Raw genomic sequence first — 22,460 nt, 5'->3', positions numbered from 1 at the left:
GGACCCTCAGCCTTGCTGGTGGCAGTGCAAAAAATGGCACCCAAAAAGTTCAACACAGTTACTGTGGGATCTAGCAGTTTCCCTCCCAGGTAAAAAGGGAACGAGGTCCTGATACCCACTCCGACAAGGAGCCCCGAAGACGTTACGCGAAGTGAAAGGTACCGCACGCCAAAAGCCGCGTATTACATTTATGTGAGAGACTGCGTTCCAATGACACGTCCCAAGTAGGCAAATCCATAGAGACAGAAGGCAGGCTGGGGCTGCCTGCCGGGGGCTGGGTTGGAGGCGGGATGGGGCGAAAGTGCTTAATGGATATGAAGGTGGGTTTTTGCTTCCTTTCTTTCTTTTGAGAGAGAGAGAGAGAGCACACAAGCGGGGATGGGACAAAGAGGGAAGGAGACACAGAATCGGAAGCAGGCTCCAGGCTCTGAGCCACCAGCCCAGAGCCCGATGCGGGGCTCGAACTCACGGACTGTGAGATCATGACCCGAGCCGAAGTCGGATGCCTTAACTGACTGAGCCGCCCAGGCGCGCCCGGCGTCGGACTCTCTATCTCAGCTCAGGTCTTGATCTCAGGGTCAAGTCTGAAGCCCCGCGAGGGTATGGAGCCTCCTTTAAATAAATAAAATCAAATGGTTAATTTGGGGGCGCCTGGCTGGCTCAGCCAGTAGAACGTGTGACTCCTGATCTCAGGGTTGTAAGTTCAAGCCCCAGGTTACTTTAAAAAACAAAGAATCTTGAAAAACATTTTTTTAATGCAATGGTTCATTTTATGTCATGCGACTTTCGCCTCAGTAGGTTTTTGAAAAAAGCAGCACGGAGGACCGGGCTGCCTGCCACCGTCTGCACGATCCACAGATCCTTCCCGTAACCCTGCTCCACTTAAATCCCAAGTCCCTCCTGCCCCGAACGCACGGGGTAGGCGTCTGATCCAAAAGGGGTCATTTCCCAGATCTGTGTGACATGACCAGAAAGCATCGGCTGGGCTGGGCTGGGCTAGTCAGGAGCTACGTGGTGGTGACCCGAAGGAGCAGGCAGGCCCCACGGGAGCAGAGTTGGGGTGGCCGCCGGGGTGTAGGTGAAGGGAAGGGTCCTCCCTGTGCCGACCCCGGGGCGCTTGGCTGAGTTTCCGATCCCGTGCCCTGCCTTCTGTGGCCAATCTGTGAACCCTTGCGATCCCCAGCACCGGACCTGCTACTTCAAACCGCAAACACAATGGAACCCATCAAATGCGTTTAAATCCATAAATCCATGATTGGTCCCCTCTAAAGGATGTTAGAAACCCACCTGTTTTTGAAAAGCTGGAAGCCAGGAAGAATCGAGTATCTATCCTGCCTTTCCTTTAGAAATGAGGCTGCAGTAACCACACCATCGATGAGGGGGGAAGTTTCCCAGTAAACAACCGAGCTAACCACAAAGAAGGACGGACAGCTCTGGAACACCACCTACTGAACGAATGAATGAATGCACGCATGCGTGAATGAACGAATGAATGAAGGGCTTGTCACCAGTGGCTGCCGACGTCACCAGACCTCACGTGATGCCTGGTGGACACACAAAGCCCCCCTCGGGAGGTGCTCTCGTCAAAAGTGGGTCAAAGTGAGTGCCGGGCAAGCCTGCCCATCTAAGTGCCCATTTCCAGGAAGAACAGGAAACTGAAGAACGTGTTAAAACGACCCACGGGGGCCCAATCAGCAAACCGCGAGGTAGGAGACTCCACGGAATGTATTTCTCGACAAATAGCAAAGCAAAAGAAAGGGGGGGGGGAGACATTAAAATGAACGTGAGAGACCTATCAGCCAATTACAATAGGTGGAATTCATTCTGATTCTGTTTCCAAGAAACAAAACATTGCGAGGCCACAGGAAATGGGAAGACTCGCTTAGCTGCAGACCGGGGGGTATCAGGGAATTAGTACTGGGTTTTTTTTTTTCGCTATTACGGACTCTATATAAAGAAATGTTATCTTGGGGCGCCTGGGGGGCTCAGTCGGTTGAGCGCCCGACTTCGGCTCAGGTCACGATCTCGCGGTTCGTGGGTTTGAGCCCCGCGTCGGGCTCTGTGCTGATGTCTCGGAGCCTGGAGCCCGCTTCGGATTTTGCGTCTCCCTCTCTCTCTGTCCCTTCCCTGCTTGCACTCTGTCTCTCTCACTCTCATAAATAAAAACAACAACAGAAGTTTTTAAAAAATCCACCTCATGGGGCACCTGGGTGGCTCAGTCAGTTAAGTGTCTGACTCTTGATTTCAGCTCTACTCATGATCTCATAGGTTCACGGGTTCGAGTCCCGCATTGGGATCTGTGCTGACAACACGGAGCCTGCTTGGGATTCTCTCTCTCCGCCCCTCCCCTGCTCACAAGCGCACACACTCTCTCTCTCAAAATAAATAAATAAACAACAACAACAAAATCCACCTTAAGATTTCCAACAACCTACGTGTCCCAAGCACAGGCCTAGGTCAAGTACGGCCCAGCCACGCAACAGAACACTATGCAGCTATTAGAAATGATGGCCTCGAACATGTTTACCGATGCAGGAAATATACAGGATCTCCGTTCCTCAGCGGTTCAGTGAATTATATAACAGGAGCTTATCTAACAATTATGATACATCAGGAATCTGTGAATAAATATGAAATGATGGAACACAAGTTGGATATAATTACCATCCAGGAGGTTTGAGGACAAGCCTAAGAAAAGGAGGAAGGCAATTTTCAGGGCGAGCTTATAGGAAGGTTGTGTGAAAAGTCTGTCATGAAAATAAAGTAGCATATTTTCGGCCGCCATGTTGCCGGTGAGGGTAAAATGGGTCCCTCCATAAATGGTGTGAAGGAAAGCCAGTGTAGACACAGCATGAAGTGGACTTTGTGCCAAGTTGGGTAAAATATGTTAAAAATCTCTTTTCTTTGGGGGCGCCTGGGTGGCTCAGTCGGCTGAGCGTCTGACTTTGGCTCAGGTCATGATCTTGCGGTTCATGACTTCAAGCCTCGCGTCGGGCTCTGCGCTGACAGCTCAGAGCCTGGAGCCTGCTTCATATTCTGGGTCTCCCTCTCTCCCTCTCTCTCTGCCCCTCCCCTAGTCACGCTCTGTTTCTCTCTCTCTCTCTCTCTCTCTGACTCTCAAGAATAAATAAACATGAAAAAAAAATTCTTTTTTTAATTTCTTTTCTTGGGGCACCTGGGTGGCTCAGTCGGTTAAGCGTCTGACTTCGGGCTCAGGTCGTGATCTCATGAGTTCGAGCCCCGTGTCGGGCTCTCTGCTGTTAGCACAGAGCCCACTTCAGGTCCCCTCTCCCTGTCTCTCTGCCCCTCCCTTTCTCTTCTCTCTCTCTCTCTCTCTCTCTTTCTCAAAAATAAACATAAAACTATTAAAAAAGTCTCTTTTCCTAGTGTTAAGTTGCCAAAAGAAAACAGAAACATTCCCTATAAGTTGTTCATTAAAAACAAAAAACAAAAAAACCAACCGCCAACATATGGTTATGAGCTCACTGCTGCTGGGGAAATACAAACCCATATGTGTTCACAGAAAACCGTGAGACGGAAACAATTAGGGTGATTCCAAAATAATCACCTGCCGTAAAGAGACTAATGACGCCATGTGACTTTTTCTGGGGGACAGAAACATCAAGAACCTCTGTGCGACCGCTTCTCCCACGGCCTGCAGGAGACCAAGCAACATTGTCACGTGACAGCTGCCACGGAGGCCACTGGCGACATTTACCACACAAAGGGAGCCTCCGGGAGGGGCGCCTGGGTGGCTCAGTCGGTTAAGCGGCCGACTTCGGCTCAGGTCACGATCTCGAGGTCCGTGAGTTCGAGCCCCGCGTCGGGCTCTGTGCTGACGGCTCGGAGCCTGGAGCCCGTTTCAGATTCTGTGTCTCCCTCTCTCTCTGCCCCTCCCCCGTTCATGTTGTCTCTCCCTGTCTCAAAAATAAATAAACGTTAAAAAAAATTTTAAAAAAGAAAAAAAAGGAGCCTCTGGGAGATGTGATAGAGGATCATACGCACCGTGGGATCCAGAGGCACACACTGGGCTCTTCTGAGATTAGAGAAGGGACTGTGATGATTCCTTTAGAAACCGGTTTGATTACCTATCCCCAGGCTGACCCAGTTACTGAGGATTCAGTTTTTGTGAGCGTTCAATTCTTTTTGAATCACCCCGGACACAAAAACGCGCACAGCGGTTCTATCTGGGGAATACACGAAGGCTTGTAAAAATAAACTTTTTGTAGGCAGGTGTTCTTCTTCAACATGTATATTTTTTTTAAGATCTTATTTTTAGGTATACCCAGCGCGAGGCTCAGACTCACGACCCTGAGATCAAGAGTCACGTGTTCCACCGGACTGAGCCAGCCAGGAGCCCCTCAACCTGTTGTGTGACGTGTCTTCAGTGGAAAAGGATTTCTTGTGTAAAACAGTCACCACCCTCATCACCAGAAAAGCTTCGGAATGGCATAAGCCTCCGGAAGAAAGTTATCAGCAAACCAAATCTGACGATACATCAAAAGGATGAGCACACCTCCGGAAGTGGAGTTTTATTCTGAGAACGCAAGGGTGACTTAGCATTCAAAAACCACGGGGCGCCTGGGTGGCTCAGTCGGTTGAGCGGCCGACTTCGGCTCAGGTCATGGTCTCGAGGTCCGTGAGTTCGAGCCCCGCGTCGGGCTCTGTGCTGACCGCCCAGACAGAGCCCGGAGCCTGCTTTGGATTCTGTCTCATGGACCCCTCCCCTGCTCACGCTCTGTTCTGTCTCTTAGAAATGAATAAACGTTTAAAAAAAAGTAAAAAATATGGGGCGCCTGGGTGGCGCAGTCGGTTAAGCGTCCGACTTCAGCCAGGTCACGATCTCCCGGTCCGTGAGTTTGAGCCCCGCGTCAGGCTCTGGGCGGATGGCTCAGAGCCTGGAGCCTGTTTCTGATTCTGTGTCTCCCTCTCTCTCTGCCCCTCCCCTGTTCATGCTCTGTCTCTCTCTGTCCCAAAAATAAATAAACGTTGAAAAAAAAAATTTTTTTTAAATAAAAATAAGTAAAAAATAATTAAAATAAAATAAAAAACAATTCCTGGCGAACTAGAAAGGGAAACTTTCTAAATCTGATAAAACCTTCCAGCAGAAGACCTATACCAGACATCCTAATAATAATTACCAGATTAATTCTAAATTAACTAATCTAATAGTCAATTCCGGAAACTTTTCCCCCAAGACCAAGAGTGAGACAGGAATGCTCATCTTCTCTACTCCTAGGGGGCACTGTGCCGCAGGCCCAGCCAGTGCGAGGAAGCAGGGCAAAGAAACAGATGACGGAAAGAAAGCAGGGAAAGAAAGAAAGCCTAGAAAGTCCCAAAGAATCAAAGGCAGACTCTCAGATTTGACAAATGACATTAGCAGGATCATAGATATATGATTAATCTACAAAACCCCTGTGAATTTCAGGGCGCCTGGGTGGTTCAGTCGGTTGAGCGTTTGACTCTTGATTTTGGCTCGGGCCATGATCCCGGGGTCGTGGGATCGAGCCCCGCGTCAGGCTCCGCACTCAGCATGGTGCCTGCCTGGGATTCTCTCTACGACGCATAACAGAGAAGAGGCAGAGAGAAGAGGAAGGAGAGAACGAGGAAGAAAAAGGGAGACAGTTCTCTTCCAGAACGGAGGTGTCCTGCCCCGCCCCCCACCCCAGGCCCCAGGTCCCCCTCCACTCACCCCGGCTCTGGGCCGTGGACTATACCAGCCCGTCATAGAGGGACAGCGCCTGCACAATGGAGGGGTCTGCCTTGGATCCCTCCTGGAACTCCTGGAGGGTCAGCTTCCCGTCGGCGTTCTGCAAGCAGAGAGAGAAAGACAGACAGCTAAAGGTGGAGGGACGACCAGCCTCTGAGGAGAGGGGCCTCTGGGCCGGACCCCGAACATCCCCTCCCCAAGCCCGGCCCGGGACTGGCCGAGAGACAGCTTTGAAACAAAGTCAGGTCAGGAGGGAGGCGGTGTCGCTCACTAGGTAAGAGGGCTCGGGCATCAGACAGACCTGGGCGCTTGCCGGCAGGGTGACCTTGGGCACGTGTTCCACCTCCCCGGGCCCCGGTTTCCTCACCTGGGCACGAGAGGTAACTACTACGTGGCTTCCTCAGGGCACCGGGGTGACGGCTCTGGGAGCCTAAGATGTGCAAAGTGCTCAGCAGCCTTCGAGCGCCCCTAACTTCATACCTGCTATCACGGCCATTAAATCCCGTAAATGGCAGTTAATTCCAAAGGGCTGAGAGCCGAATGCATTTCTCTGGAGTCACTCTCGCAAGGGCATTTAAACCACTCCCAGAGGGGCGCCTGGGCGACTGTCAGTTGAGCATCTGAACTCAGCTCAGGTCACGGTCTCGGAGATCTGTGAGTCTGAGACCCACACGGGGGTCTGTGCTGACAATGCAGAGCCCGCTTTGGATCCTCTGTCTCCCTCTCTCTCTGCCCCTCCCCTGCTCACGCACTCGCTCGCTCTCTCTCTCTCTCTCTCTCCCTTTCTCTCTCTAAAATAAACATTAAAAAAATAAAGGGGCACCTGAGTGGCTCAGTCGGTTGAGTGACCGACTTCGGCTCAGGTCATGATCTCACGGCCCATGAGTTCGAGCCCCGCGTCGGGCTCTGTGCTGACAGCTCGGAGCCTGGAGCTGCTTTGGATTCTGGGTCTCCGTCTCTCTTTGCCCCTACCCTACTCACACTCTCTCTCTGTCTCCAAGGTAAATAAAAAAAAATAATAAATAAGTAAAATAAAATAAAATAGTATTTTGATGGCTACATTCCCAAATCATTACCTTCCTTTTCAACCCCATGGATTTGATTGGATACACTGAAAATCATTATTCTCAGGTGCCCACAGACATCTCCAATATGTCAGAGGGGCCCATGGCAAGAAGTAAAAAAGGTTAAGAATCTCAGTGGAGGCTGGGGCGCCTGGGCGACTCAAGTCCGTTAAGCGCCCGACTTTGGCTCAGGCCACGATCGCACGGTCTGTGAGTTCAAGCCCCGAATTGGGCTCTCCGCACTCAGAGCAGAGCCCATTTCGGATCCTGTGTCTCCCTTTCTCTCTGCCCCTCTCCTGTTTGTGCTCTCTCTCTCTTTCTTTCTCTGCCAAAAATAAATAAACTTAAAAAAAAAAAAAAAAGCTGCCCCTCTCCTAATTGAGAGAAGAAAAAGTGTCAGGGAAACTTATTTAACACTCTGGGCATCTGATGGGGACAGCAGGCGACCAGTGGATATCTCAGCAGGCCAAGCCACTGCCCTGAACATCCGTGCATTTATAAGGGTCTCCAGGGGCGCCTGGGTGACGCAGTCGGTTGAGCGTCCGACTTCAGCCAGGTCACGATCTCGCGGTCTGGGAGTTCGAGCCCCGCGTCGGGCTCTGGGCTGATGGCTCAGAGCCTGGAGCCTGTTTCTGATTCTGTGTCTCCCTCTCTCTCTGCCCCTCCCCCGTTCATGCTCTGTCTCTCTCTGTCCCAAAAATAAATAAACGTTGAAAAAAAAAAAATTTATAAGGGTCTCCACTGCCGGCCCACGCCTTACCTGGCCGAGGACCAGTCTCCCCCCACCCCGGGCTCACCTTGTCCATCATGGCGAAGATCCGGTCCACCCTCTTCTCCGGGGTGTTCTCCTCCTCGGGGAGTTCCACGGTGTTCCCCTGCCAGGGAGAGACAAGGTGGGCGGTGGGTTCCCGGCCAGAAATCTGCCTCCCAGATCTGGGCTCCTTCTAGATGCCGACTGCTCCCCCTCCCCACACCTCTACCCTCTCTGCAGTCCGGCTCTAGAACACTCGGCCCCCTCCGGCCCCACTGCGGCGGTGGCCCCTGCCCGCCACCCCTCCCCTGGCCAACTCTCACCCCGGGCAGGAGAGCGGCTGTGCGGCCAGGCCCTGTCCCTACATGTGACGCCCCTCCTGCCGCTCCCACCCCATCGGGCCCAGGCCTCACCACCATCTGGTAAATGGCGTCCACAATGTCTAGCATCTCGTTCCTGGTGATGTAGCCGTCGTTATCCAGATCGTAGAGCTTGAAGGCCCCTGGGAGCAAGCAGCCGGGGCGGGGTCACCCTGGAGCAGGGCAGGCTGGGCCACGCCCCTTCCTCCTGCCCCTCAGCACACAGGGGAGACCAAGGGCCCCAACACTCATCGGCAACGAGGATTCACATCAGGACAAGCGGATGGACAGACAGACACACGCACATTGACATACACACCATTTCAACTAGGGTTTAGAAACAAAAAAGAAACCCGGGGCGCCTGGGTGGCTCAGCCGGCTAAGCTTCTGACTTCCGCTCAGGCCACAATCAAACGGTTCCGTGAGTGAGTTCAAGCCCCACATCAGCACATCTCTGCTGTCAGCGCCGAGCCCTCTTCGGATCCTCTGTCTCCCGTTCTCTGCCCCTCCCCTGCTTGTTGTCTATCTTTCTCTCTCAAATAAATAAATAAACTAAAAAAAAAGAAAAAAAGAAAAAAAAGCAGGAAAGAAAGAAACCAAAAGTAGAAAGGAAGGGGGCTCTGGGTCTGCCAGGGTGGAGGCTGAGGCCGGGGCTGAGTGGGGTAGGGACCAGGAGGACCCCCTCACGACGCGCCCTCCTCTCCACCCACGGCCCATCCACAATCATGCAGCTTCCTGCTATGGTTGACTCAGAAAATCAAATAATACCCCCAGGATGGGGGCGGGGTATAGCTTTTACATGAATAAAATCCTCCTTTATTCCTAAAAAAAAAAAAAAAAAAAAAAAAAGAGAGAGAGAGAGAAAGAAACTGCAGGCATTTCTTGTTACCAACGCAACGCAGTGTCAAGGTCCAGGAGAGCGGGGAGTTCTGGCTTAGCGGTTCCCATCCCCTCTCCAGACTCCCTTTTGCACCCCGTGTTCCAGCTTGGAACTCTCCCCCCCTGGGGCCTCGGACATGCTCTTCCCCTGCCTGCAACCCTCTGCCCTCCTCCCACCCCGGCCAGCTCTCCCCTGGCCCCAGCTCAGCCCCTGATCTTTTTAAAAAAAATTTTAATGTTTATTTATTTTTGAGAGAGAGAGAGAGACAGAGCATGAGCGGGGGAGGGGCAGGGAGAGAGGGAGACACAGAATCCCAAGCAGGCTCCAGGCTCCGAGCTGTCAGCACAGAGCCCCACGTGGGACTCGAACTCACAGACCACGAGATCGTGACCCGAGCCGAAGTCGGACGCTTCACCGACTGAGCCACCCAGGCGCCCCTCAGCCCCTGACTCTTCACAGATCCTCTCCTGTCGGCTCACCCACTCCTTCCTGCCTCGGCTGCAGTTTTATGGGATTTCTAAAAATAAAGTCCCCATGCCACACTGACACTGGTGAGAGCAGGTGCCTGCCTATCAGATTCCCCCGTGGAGTCCCCGCCTCCTGGCCCGCACACGTGGCCGAGTTGGGCTGGTATCTGGTGGGTGAATGAGTGAATGAAGTGAATGAGTGAGACCAGTCGTCAAAACAGTGAGTTCCCCAGGGGTGCGGCCAGCGCTGGCATCGGGCCTTTTAACTCGACGCTAAGCTGCCCGTGGCCCGTGTCTGCACCTGTTGCCTGCCCCGTCTGTCCACCGTGCCTCGCTAAGCCACGTTCCTCCTACACAGCCACCTTCAGGAAAGTTCCCTTGACCTGGAAAGGCAGGACATCTGTGCCGCTCTCTCAGCCCTGGACAGACGGCCTGGCCCGCTTCTTTGGCTTCCCTCCAGCCTGGGACCAGCCAGTGTGCGCCCGACGGAACCCGGGGACAGGACTTACACCTCAGCTTCTCGTCCAGGGTGCCCCTCGAGGTCACCGACAGTGCCTGGATGAACTCGGAGAATTCAATTCGCCCGTCCTGACAGGAGAGAGGGGTGGGGCGGCCGCAGTCAGCACCGGGTCACCCGTCAGGCTTGACCTCGGGCGCCTGATGGGCAGTGGCAGGTACCAAATACCCCACGGCTAAGGGACACCCAAACGGGGAGGGTGGGGGAGAAGGGACAAGGGATGCGGGGAGGGGGGGACGATTACAGATGGGTCAGGTCAGGTAGGAAGGACAGAAGAAGGACTGAGGCTCAAGGCAGAGCCCAACTCCACATGTGATGGGAGAAAGAGCCAGAAGTCATCACTAACACACACACACACACACACACACACACACACACACACCCCCTCTCTGGGCAAGAGTCTGGAAACCCCTTCTCCTCGCTTCAAACTACAGGCTCAGAGGCTTCTGAGGAGCGCAGGGCCCTCAACTGTTTAATCCTACCTGTTTGTTTTGCCAATAGGGAAACTGAGGCCCGGAGAGGGCAGAGCTCTTCCCAGGGCCAAGCAGTGTGACTGTCAGCCTGAGGGCACCTGGGGGAGAAAGCCAGGGCACGACAGAACGGAAACCATCCGAGGGCCCGAAGTCCAGAGTGTGAAATCGAGTTCTGGTAAGTCCCCCATGAACAGGAGGGAGCCTGGAAAAATGCAGGCGTGGGCCAGGGTGCCGAGGACGGCGGGCGCCCCACAGCGGATACGCCACAGGTCAGCACGGCCATCGCCGGGAGGGGACACACGCTCCCGGCACAGAGAAGCCTTGAAAACATGACGCTCCGCGAAAGGAGCCAGGCACAAAAGATCCCACGCTGTGTGCTGCTCAGAGCCTCAGTTTCCCCATCTGCAAAACGGGGGTATTCAAAGGACGTGCCCCAGAGGTGCTTGGTGGTAAAACCTCACTCAAAACGATCCACGGGAAAAGCTGAGCACGCGGTAAATATTCAGTAAGTGTCCGCTGCGGCTCTAAATCCTGCTACGGTCCCTGCAGGGATCTGCATTTTGTGCTCGCGTGAGCAAGGGCAAGGCGTGCGTGCGTGTGCGTGTGCGTCTGTGTGTACGTGCGCGCCTGCGCGGTACGGGCGTGCGTACCCGTCTCCGTGCGGCGCAGGTGGAAGTGCGTGCGTCTGGGACACGCGCGCGCATTGGTGTGCATGTGCGTGCGTCGGTGCGTTTGTGTGTGTGTGCGCGCGCGTGTGCACACGTATGTGTGTTCCTCCTCCAGAAGGGAACATCGGCAGCGGAGTGTGGGTGTGGAGACGCTGCGGGTGCCTGCGGGAGCCGAGCCGGGGGGGGGGGGGGGGGGGGGGGGGGGGGGGGGGGGGAGGGGAGGGGGGAGCTGAGCACCCCCCCCCCCCAGTGCGCAGGCCCTGTCAATCCCCGGCTCACCTTGTTTTCGTCAAAGACGTTGAAAACAAACGTAGCAAACTTGGTGGGATCTCCGAATGGGAAGAATTGCTTGTAGATTTTCTGGAAGCCTGCGGCATCCAGCTGCCCGCTGGGGCAGTCCTTGATGAAGCCTTTGTACCTGGAGGCGGCAGACCGGGCGAGAGAGGGTCAAAGAGGCGCCAGCATCACCCACCCACCTGCCAGCGTCCCCGGAAGGCTGTGAATCCCGTTCAGGGAGACAGTGCCACGTGGGGGGGGGGGAGGCACAGGCCTGGACACTGTGCAGCACGGGCTCATCCCCCCTCTGCCTCTGGCTAGCTGCGTGACCTGGGACGGGTGACGGCACCTCTCTGAGCCTCGTGCGTACCAGGGGGAATAAGAGTCGCCGTGAAAATTAACCTGCACACCGCGCACAGAGCACCTGCCACCCCCCTACCCCCGCAGCCCTGCACTCCACACAGCGGGGCTGAAACAAAACTCACCCGAACGAGCTCCCCTAAAGTCACGCTCTTACACCGGGGCACCCCTGCCTCCCCACCGTCTCCGCTGAGCCCCTCCTGGCACCACAGAGCGGGGGCAGGCTGGCGGTGCCGGTGGTACCGCTGGTGGGCAGAGCCACCATATGGGGCCAGCAGCTGGCTCCTCCCACATGCTTGCACCCCGCCCCCCCACTACGCACACCCCCCTCTCCCCCACGTCTGTTCGCGGGGATCCGTGCTAAGAGACACAGGAGCGGGGCAGCAAGCTCAGAGGGCACCCTGGTTTGTCCCCCCGCTGTATTCCCAGCGCCCGGCCCAGGATTCTGCAGCTAAGCAGCTAGCTGACCGCCGCACGGCTCTGGAGCCCAAACCCCGGCTTTGCCATTTGCTGGCTGTGCAACCTTGGCCAAGTGTCTTTACCCCCCTGAGCCTCAGTCTCCTCGTCCCTAAAAAGGGACGGCTGCCACGTCTGTCTTGTCGGCCTCAGATGAGAGGATGACGTAGCATCCTTAACATAGGGCTGGGCACAAAAAAAGCCATCAGTAGCATGATCTTTTGTATTATGAACTCAGACGGGCTGTCGTAAACCAGTTGGCGAGTCGGCGCCTGGGCGTAGCTTAGCAACCCAGCTGGAGGAGGATTCCTTGGAGGAGGAAGATTCCTAGCACCAAGGGAAGCCAGCAGGGCATCAGCGATTATCTGTTCCCAGCCCTTACCTCGCTGGGCCACTCTCTGCAAACCCACTCTCCCGGAACGCCCACGACGGCCAGCGAGCGAGCGAGCCTGCCAGGAAGCCCATTTGGGGGATGAGGAAGCTGAGGCCCGGGAGGGGCCGACTTGCACGTCCTCGCAACCCAGACCGGGGCTGAGGCCAGTTGCTCCGAGCCACGGAGTCGCCGAGACTACCACCTGCCCCACTGCTCCGTCCTGAGACCCTTGTGAAGGCGCCCTTCTCCCCTCATGTCTAGGGAGAGGACTCCGGGCACCCTGTGCCCGGCCCTGGGAAGTGGCACCGTGGCGGGGGCCCATTCATAGAGGTCGCACGTGGAGAGGCCGCTGCCCTCCCACCCACAGGGCACAATCTGAGGGGCCTGGGTGGGTGCTGCACATACAAGGACCTAAAGGGACCCACAGGACACCCGGGGATCGTCAGCCTGCACGACGGACGCCAGATGTTAACAGGATGGGGGTTGGTGGGTGAGGGGGAGGCGGGAAGATGGAACGGGGGAGGGGGGTCGGGCCGGGGTGGACGCCCACAGCCAGCAGGAGGCCGTGAAGGAGGCCAGGCCTCCGTGCCCCTCCCCATCTCCCACCGGACACCTGCAGGGAGCAGAGGCCCAGGGAGGCCAGGTCCCTGCTCAGGAATGGGACGGCTGCCCCATCTCGCCCTCTGCCCCATGCCAGGCGCTGAGCTCAGCCTTCAGCGGCCGTTCCTCCCTCAGTCGCCACCCCAGCCCTACGCGGTGGGTTCAGCGATGCGGGGTTCACCGATGAAGGCGCGGAGGCAAGAGGTCGGGTGCCCCTCCCACCGCAGGTACCAGGAAGGGACCCGGCCTCCCGCAGGACCCTCCCCTAAAGCCTCCTTCCCAGCTGGGTGCTCTGGGCCCCAACTTCATACCCGGGCAGGACGCACGGCCAGGGAGAAGGGGCGTTTTAGGGACAAGACCTGATCCGTGACTCCAGGCCTCCTGGCCAAGACAGGTCCCTGGGCAGGAGGAGGGGACGGGCCTGGTGCCCGTGTGGGGGCCGTGCGGGGGCACGTTCCAGCCACCAGATCACTCGGGGCGGGATGGGCCCCCCCCCCCCCCCCCCGCAGGCTTCTCACTGCCCCACAATGGATGTGTGGTATTTAAGTGATCCTGAAAGCCTGTTAAAAACAATGGAGAGAAGACAAAAGCCGCTCCTAGAGGGTCCCTGCGGGTGGCTCCTGAGTGGGGGGGGCGGTTTGCTTGGCTGCAGGAACCCCCAGAGCTGAGAGCAGCTACAGTGGGGGCCCTGCAGTGATAGCTGGGGGCAGGCGGGGACGCGGGGAGGCCAGCCTCCGTGGGGAGCCTTTCTGGGGTAGGGGGACTGTCCAGGTACCCCTGCAGAGGGCCCCAGGAAGCCCATCCCCAGGAAGCAACCCCGGGCCCAGCCTCCTCTTGCCAACCACCTCCATATTCCACACCCAGCCACACTTTCTAGAACGTGCCATACTATCTCCGGCCTCCAGGCCTTGGTACCCGTAGGCCCCTCTGGCCGCAAAACACATCTTTTTTCTCTTCACTGGGCTCAGCCACTCACCTACCTCGTCCCAGCTTTGACGTCGCTTCCGGGAATGCTGGCCAGGCCCCCCCACCCCTGCCTGCCCCAGAGCCTGACAGGTTCCTCTGCTCCCTCACCCCCTCAGTAAATGTCTGTCCGAGGAGATGGATGGACGGATGGACGGATGGACGGATGGACGGACGGACGGACAGACGAACGCATGAACACACAAACTGCCAGACAAGGACGGAGTGAGACCCAGCTATCCAGTGCCTTCTTCCTAAGCCCCGAGGACCCTGGCCAGCACTTGAGAGCTTCCTGCAGATGGCAAGAGAACCACTGATGGGCTCCCAGCCCTCGGTGGATTGGCAGGGGCCCAGAGAGGGAGACAGACCGGCTCAGGGTCACACGGTTAAGTTAGCAGCAGGATCAGAGCTCCGGCCAGGCAGAAACCGCCCTGTGCAAACGCGTGCTGGAGCCCTGCTTCCCCAAACGCTGTGCAGCGCTGTTCATCATGGGAAGGTTGGGGGCACCCTGCCTCGCCAGAGCAGAGATGGGGGGGGATCTGCTGTCCCAGACACCCCGGTCACCCCACCCTGTGAGCCGTCACGGCTCCAAGGTCACTGAGAGACGTGACTCCAGCCCCCACCCAGGGCCCCCGGCCTCAGGTTCCGACAGGCCCGGGCCCCCCACCCCCCCGCCTCCCCCTTGAGACATGCTGCCACCAGAAAACCCGTTCCAGGAGTCCAGGGCCTTGTATGCCAGTCCCGTGTACCCCTCCCCTGCAGTGCCCCTCAGGTCCCCTGCTGGTATATAAGTGGCTTAGACCAGCTCAGGGTTTCTCCACCCCAGCACCACCGACATTTGGGGTTGGGTGATTCTGCGCACCGTACGACGTAGGCCTCTGTCTGCTAGGTGTCCGTAGCACCTGCTCCCAAGGGAGGACGACCAAAAGTGTCCCCAGACAAGGCCACGTATCCCCCCGGGAGCAGAACCACTCCAGCGGAGAAATACCGAACTAGATGGCCTGTGGGAAGCCCATGAACTTGAGGGGGTCTACACAAGCGTCTGCCCTTCCGGTGTCTGTGATTCTGCAAAACAACTGAGAGCCAGGCATACGGCTATGCGCTTTCCAGGCACGATTTCACGCAATGGTCCCACGGAGCCCAGGAGGCAACGACTATTATGCCCACTTTGCGGATGGGGAAATGGAGGCTGGGGAAGGTTCCGTCTGGCCCAGGCACAGGGCCTTCACTCAGGACACTTTCTGCTCAGCCCACTCTTCCCCTCCCTCCCCTGCTGACTCCCACTTACCCTTTCATTCTTGGTTTCGGCGTGTCCCTTAGAGAAGCCCTCTCTGGCCACCACGGACGGAGCCATATTCCCAGCCCCCTGCCCCTGGCCCGGGCCTCGGTGGCGCCTCGTACAGCTGTGCCTGGTGACTGGCTCGTGTAACCCGTGTGGCGGTTACACGGGCATCGAGACAGGGACCACGCCTCCTCACCCGGCCCTGAGTCTGCGGGGCCCAGCACCGTGCCTGGCACACAGTAGGTGCTCAGTAAATGCTACACGGAGTTGCACAGCCAGCAAATGAGGCAGCGGGAGCTAGAGCCCTCTGCCACACGTCCGGGCTTGCGGCGGATGGGGGGAGGGGGCCGGGATGGGGCATCCTGCCCTTCGAGACCCGACGCGCTCAGTCGGCCTGCTTTCCTTGGTGCCTTCTGTTTGCTTCCAGGCCCAGGGTGGAAGCCACAGTGGTCCCGGCGTTCCCGCCGGCACACGTCAGGCCCGACGGAGGGGGAGACACAAAACCTGTGCTGCTGTCAGTTACCTCCACCAACTGGCAACCAGGGGTGCCCAGCCCAGGCAGGACCTCAGGGCAGGATCTTGGGGCCCAGCCCCAGAATCCCCAGGCACCGCCGAGGACGGACGGCCCTGGGGGCCCACCGCGCAAAAACCCACTGTGACGGGCCACCCGCCTCAGACAAGGGCCCCACGCGTGGGGCAGAAAGGAGTTGGGGACCCATCTTTGTCGTGTACTTATTATGACTAAGCTCTGTGCTCATGGTTCGCTTTGGTCGCACGGAGCACGCAGGGATTCTGTAATATAAAGAAGTTAAATTTTTGTGTTGGAGTGCAAAGAACTGAAAAGGAAGGGCTCAGGCTTCCCCATCAGGCCTGGCTGGATCCCACCACCATCCCTGCCCCGGCTGCCCGGAGCGGCCAGCCGTCCCAAGGGGGAGTTGACAGCAGACCAAAGACCCCTGATGCGCCTGCCGCATCCAGCCACTTAGCCCGGGGCATATACAGGGAGGCCCTTAACGGTTAGGCCAGTAAATTTCACATTATGTGTACCTCACCGCGTTAAAAAAATGTAATTAAAAGCATTACAGAATGTTCTAGATCAGGCATAAAAATATCAAACACAGGTACGGTCGGCTGAAACACAACATGTGTTGTAGCAACATGTGTCGGCTGTAACACGACAAATCGGAGATACTAAGAGTTGTTTATATCCAGATACATCGGTGAAGCATGAAATCGATCGGCCGTTATCCACCAAAAAATGAGCGACTTTTTACAAGTTATTGCGGGGCGGGGGGGGAGGGGCGCCTGGGTGGCTCTGATGGTTAAGCATCTGACTTCGGCTCAGGTCACGATCTCACAGTTCGTGGGTTCGAGCCCCAGTTCGGGCTCCACGCTGACAGTGTGGAGCCTGCTTGGGATTCTCTGTCTCCCTCTCTCCCTGCCCCTCCCTCTCTCTCTCTCAAAAAGAAATAAACGTTAAACAAATAATAAAAAAAATAAAAACCGAACCAAACTACCATCACACCTCCACCTAGGTTTGCCTTTTTCTAACCATTCTTAGTTACCGGGATATTTCGTTTCTTTTTACGGACGTACGAAGAAGACATTTCATTAAACCAATTCTCTCTGTACCTGTCACTAGTCTTGAAATCGTGTTCGAGAACAGGGCTCTTAACTCTCTGGGGGCCAGGGACCCCTCTGGGAATCAGACGGAAAGCTATGGGACTGAGCCTGGGAGACAGGCACCGTCCCCGAACGCCGTGCGGGCAGCTTCCGGCCACACGGGTGTCCGACGGGGTTGGCTGTGTTTGGGGGCCAGCTCTTCGACACAGGGCGGGGACGAAAAGAGAGAGTCGCAGATGTGACAACTGCATTCTTACGCTTCTTTGAAAGGGAAAGGGAAAAAAAGAAACGTGTCATGCCATAGAGCGAGGGAGGCTGCGTGTCACTTAACAAAAACACTTCCCCAGCGCCACCAGCCTGGGCCAACGCCTGTGTCCCCTTGGGGACTCTCCTTCAGTCCCAGCTGCCTCCAGCAACCCCCCCCCCCCCCCCCCCCCCGCCCAGCACTGGCCTGGCACCTAGTAGGTGCTAAACAAACGACTGAGTGAGTGAGTGAAGGAAGGAAGGAATGAATGACTGCTCGCCCTGACACGGGGATCCCTTTCCCATTCAACTTCCTGTTCTCTGAGACCCCCGAGCGAGACCCGAAGGCCCCAGGCTGCTGGGACTTTCCGAACTCACTGCTCTCACTTGCCATGAACTTGGCCCTGTGGGAGGCTGGCCGCAACTCCCTGCATGCCCGTCCCTCCCTGTCCAGGGTACAGCGCTGCCCGCTGTCGTGGGAAAGGCAGGGAACAGGTGGGTTAAGGACGAAGCATCACCCCCAGCGGCAATCAGCCCCGAGCCCCAGCTGTCTCCGCGGCGCCCGTGATCTTTGCAAACCACCCCTCCCGTTGGCACCCCCGTCCCAGCGCCCCCTGAGGATGACGTCTCTCCTCCTTGCTCTCCTCCCCCCCCCAGCCCCCGCTGTCTTCGGCTTTGGGGGGGGCTGCCCAGGCAAGAGCCGGCAGGATTGAGCCCCCACGGCCTGAGCCACGGAGGTGGAAAGGGCTGGACCCAGACTCCACATACATACACCCAGCCCTGGGCCACCTGGGCCCAGCGTCTCTGCCCTCCGGAGCTTTAGTTTCTTGGAAAAATTTGGAAAATAGAAAATGCGAGAGAAAAAGCTACCGCAACCCACGATGCTGGCACCCAAGGTACCCACGCACCTACCGCCAGCTTCCAGCCGGCTTCCCTCCCGTCTTGTGCTGTCCGTCAGGGCCCGGGGCCGGGCTGGGGGGAGGGGGGGGGTGATGTGTGCCCTGCTGCCTCTCTGCTCTCCGAGGGGCTGCAATTTCACAATCATCTGGAAGGGCCCGGGACCCCCTGCGGTTTCTTAGCCCCCCCAGTGCGGTTCCTGATCGTCCACGGGGACAAATCATGCTCAGGGAACGGAGACGGTCGAGAGCAAGGGGCAGGGACCCAGGCTGGCCGTGGACCCTGACACTGGCCTCACCGCTCAGCCTCCGACCCCCTCCCTCCAAGTACAGATCGCGGCACAGCAGCGCAGGGCTGTGCAGAGTTGACCCCGAGGGCAGCGGGAACCTGGTGCCGTCTGAGAGCCCAGAGGACGCTGGTCTGGCCACCCCGTTGCTGTGGCCTGGCCCGCGCTCCTGACAACCTGGGCCCGACCGGTGCCGAGATTGAGTGCTATTCTCGGCTCTGTTTCCTCTCCTTGGCCGGCCCAGGGCCCATCACACAATCACTTTCGAGCCCTGGGCCTTGGGGCACCCGGCTGGCTCCGCGGGTGAAGCGTGCGATTCTAGACCTCGGGGTTGTGAGTTCAAGTCCCATAATGGGCGTAGAGATTGCTTAAAAAATAAAATCTTGGGGCGCCTGGGTGGCTCGGTCGGTTAAGCGTCCGACTTCGGCTCAGGTCATGATCTCACGGTCCATGAGTTCGAGCCCCGCGTCGGGCTCTGTGCTGACAGCTCGGAGCCTGGAGCCTGTTTCAGATTCTGTGTCTCCCTCTCTCTCTGCTCCTCCCCTGTTCATGCTCTGTCTCTCTCTGTCTCAAAAATAAATAAACATTAAAAAAAAATTTTTTTAATAAAAATAAAATAAAATCTTTAGGGGCGCCTGGGTGGCTCAGTCAGTTAAGCCTCTGATTCTTGGGTTTCGGCTCAGGTCGTGATCTCACAGTTGTGAGATCGAGCCTCACATCAGGCTCTGTGCTGGGCAGAGCCTCTCTGCCCTTCCCCTGCTCATGGTCTCTTTCTCTCTCTGAAAATGAAGAAATAAACTTAAAAAAAAAGCCTGGCCCTGGGTTCTCTCGCTGCATAGCGGCTGCTGAAAGTCAGCACAAAACAAGGTGATCCTGTCCAATGCTGGAGAAACAGGGACTGGGTGGTCAGTGCGGGCCTCTCCGAAGAGACGCCAAGATCTGGGGGCAGAGGGAACAGCAAGGACGGCGGCTCTGAGGTAGGAATGAGTTTGGTGTGGCTGACGGACAGGAAGTGTAGCAAGTGTCCGGTGAGGCCGGGGGAGAAGGTGGGGTGAGAGACCCCGGGGAGCCCCAAGGGCCAGGGAAGGGGTTGGGGCTTTATTCCGAGTGCGGTGGGAGGCCCTAAGGGGCTTTAAGTGAGCGGGTGGGGTGTAGAGAGACAGACAGACAGACTGGAGGAAGCCGGAGCCGCTGTCCTGGCTGGATCCGTGCAGGCACTTTGCAGGTGGGACAGGAAGTGTCTGCGGTGGCCCTGCGGGTCTCTGCATGCCCCTCCCCCTGCTTCCCCACCCCCACCCAGACGGCCCAGCCCTAAACTGTTTGCTGCCCCGGGTGGACTAGGCCTGGGAACCCCGTGTTTTCCCAGGGAGGGCAGGGTATCGGCACATTCCCCAGGTGTTGGGGGCCCTGAGAGCTGTTTGGAACAGGAAGGTGCTGGCTGGGGGCTTGGTGACAAAGGTCCTCTGAAGATGGACCAGGGCGCTTGGGATCCTACCTGTTTCCTGAGCAAAAGACAGAGGGAACAGTGGGCCACCCACGGCCCCAGCGAACCAGTGACGTTCAGGGCAATGGAGGAATAATAACATGCGTTCGTTTTGTGTGCCCGCAACAAGGACACTGATGGCCCTGGGCACTGCAGGGGATGACCCAGAGCGCCGGGATCTGTGATCCATTACCAATGTCTGCTGTGGGCACGGGTGGAGACAGTGGTGGCAGGGGTGTCCCTGTTTAACCATCCCTGGTCTAGCTTCGCCCCAAGGGATAGAGCCATTCTAGAACACAACAGTGGGGTGGGTAGTGGGCTGGCCCAGGAGGGCCAGAGAAAGGCACCGATTCACCTACCTCCTAACCTCGAAGGCGCCACCAAAATGAACCAAAAGACATGTGTTCGAGGCCCACAGAACTTTCCGGCAAAGCAAGATCCGTTCTGGTCTTTGGAAGCTCTTTAGAGAGAACCCCCTTCTCACAGGGACTGGGTGTCACCAGGCCTCGGGCCCCAGTTTTGTCCCGGGAGTCCCAAGAACTGCTCTCCACGGGCCAGCCTCCAGGGCCCTCTGTGCTTCCTCAAACACACGGAGCCTAAGCCCACTGAGCCTCTGTGCTTGCTAAGCCCTGTGCCTGGAACTCTCTCCCGTGGCCGAGCCCTTGTGCAGGGGGCAGCTGACACACCAGCTTGGCGAGTGGGCGAAAGTCGTTCCGTCTGCCTGGGCCTCAGTTTCCCCGTCTTCATAACGAGCAGGGGGCCTTGAGTCTCCGGATTGCTCCGTGGGTTATAGTTGGTGACGACGTCAGCATTATCACCAACACCGCTAACGGAGAGGAGGTGACGGGGCTCTGTTCCGGACGTCTCACGCGAATCAGATCACCTCCCTCATTCTCCAGGCGGGGAAACTGAGGCACCGAGAAGCCCAGGAAGTTGTTCAAGGTTGCTCAAACAGAACGTGGGGCACGGGCACTCAAGCCTAGCGCCCTGGTTCGGGAGCCCACCCGGCCCTGCATTCCCGGGGGGAAACACAGGTGTGAGCAGGGCAGGACCCGGGGGGCTCAGGGGCCTTGTCTAGGAAATGCCACGATGGCACACTCCTCTGGGTGACGGCGAGGAGGAAAATGAGGCCGCGTCTGAGAGCCTGCGGGGCACACAGTGGCGCCAGGGGACGGGCCCCACCCTCCTCCCCGCCCGGCCCTTCTCTGCACCTCTGTTTCGTTTCCTCAGCTTCCATAAAGACGATAAACCGTGTCGGCCCCCAGGGCAGCTCCCAGGGGTCAAGAGCCATGTATGGGAAGCGCATGGGGTGTGCTTCTTGGGGCCTGAGCACCCACTATGGCCAGGCTCTGGGGACACGGGCGTGAAGAGGGCAGGGCCAGCCTTCAGGGCCAGGAAAAGAGGCAGTGAATGCTACCTGCTGTGTCCCCGGCTGTGGTGGGGGCCCCGAAGCTAACCGGAGGGCCCAGGGGTTTCAGGGAGGAAGCCTTGAGGGTGGGGAGATAGGAGGCAAGCAAAGAGGGGGAGGGGTGTCCCCAACAGGGGGGACAGCCCGAGCAAAGGTCAGGAAGCCCCAGAGGGCGAGGTGGGTTCGGGAACAGACAGCAATTCAGGCAGGCCAGAGGGCGAAAGGAGTTTGCAGTGAGACTGGAGGGGTCAACAGGGCCAGCCCAAACCAGTTCTCATACCCACATAGCCATGCCGGAGGCATGGACTTCACCTGAGCTCCAGGGAGGGTTTAGGCAAAAGCCCCTCTGGCTGCCAGGTGGGAAGGAGGGAGATTATGTACAGATGGGGGACCCCAGAAGGCTTCCTGGAGGAGGTGACTTAGGTGAGCTTTGGGAGAAGAGAGCTCAGAGAGCCTAGGCAGGTAGGCAAGAAGGGCGGGGAGTTCTAGAAGGGAGACAGGGGTAGACAAAGGCCCAAGGAAGGAAGGGCAGGCGAGTTCTGGAAGGGAAAGCCTTGGAGATAAAGACCTAGAAGTAGGATCCTTTCTGGAACGCTCCCCTGGGGAAGCAGGAAAGTGAAAATGAGGTCGGAGGCAGATCAGATCCACGCGTTGGTCCTCGGATGTGGGGGGGGGGGGGCGGGAGGGAGGTGGCGGCGGCTGTTCCCCCCACATCCGCTCCCCCTGTGGGAACAGCCGGCCGGGCGTCCAGCGCGGGGCCGGCAGGGTTGGGCAGGTCAACCACAGCTCCCACCCTCTGCAGCCTGGGCTCAGGGACAGCGAGCTGTACGGAGTGGCCCCTGGGGGAGGCTGGCCCTGCACCGCACAGCTGCCCGGGAGCCTCACGGCCTGGCTGTGAATGGAGGGCGGGGGAGCGCATCTCTAGGCTCCCCCTGAACGGTGCGCAGAAGGCCACTGGCAGTGGCCATCGTCCCCCGGGCCCCGTGCTACGACCTTTGCAGGGAATGTCTTCGGAGGGCATTATCGTTCCCGCCACACACACGGGGAAACTGAGGCTCAGAGAGTCACCCTAGGTCACTCGGATAGGAAAGGCCAAGTCAGGATTCTCCAGTCCATTTCTAAACCGCCAGACTTTTCTGGAAGTTGCCCAAGCTTGCCTCGTCCCCTCCCTCACCGCCCCCCACCCCCTGCCCCGACCTCAGGTCTGCCTTAGTGTGTGACCTCCGCTGTCAGCTCTACGTTCCACAGGTGATAAGACAATATGCCACTGCCCTCTCCCCAGCCCAGGCGGGCATCACTAAGCTGGTACCGCCCCCCATTA

At 57.7% G+C, this 22,460-nt stretch overlaps 1 protein-coding gene across 4 annotated transcripts in view; it reads right to left on the bottom strand.

The window, feature by feature from the left end:
* The window catches only part of NCS1 (neuronal calcium sensor 1), a 51,322-nt gene that overhangs the window by 4,803 nt on the left and 24,059 nt on the right, over positions 1-22,460 (bottom strand). For 3 of the 4 annotated variants that reach the window (XM_023242852.2, XM_045042827.1, XM_045042825.1), the window contains exons 3-7: positions 11,169-11,307; positions 9,741-9,819; positions 7,939-8,027; positions 7,572-7,649; positions 5,693-5,810 (exon numbers count right to left, since the gene is read on the bottom strand). In XM_023242852.2, coding sequence (XP_023098620.1) covers positions 5,712-5,810; positions 7,572-7,649; positions 7,939-8,027; positions 9,741-9,819; positions 11,169-11,307 — 484 coding nt within the window. In that variant the 3' untranslated portion in view covers positions 5,693-5,711. Of the gene's footprint in view, positions 1-5,692; positions 5,811-7,571; positions 7,650-7,938; positions 8,028-9,211; positions 9,615-9,740; positions 9,820-11,168; positions 11,308-22,460 lie in introns of those variants that run through there. The other variant, XM_045042826.1, reaches the window with a different exon arrangement.

Source organism: Felis catus, chromosome D4 (assembly GCF_018350175.1).
Source record: "Felis catus isolate Fca126 chromosome D4, F.catus_Fca126_mat1.0, whole genome shotgun sequence".
Taxonomy (NCBI): domain Eukaryota; kingdom Metazoa; phylum Chordata; class Mammalia; order Carnivora; family Felidae; genus Felis; species Felis catus.
The sequence above is the reverse complement of the archived record's forward strand: the minus strand, read 5'-3'. Positions and strand labels throughout refer to the sequence as shown.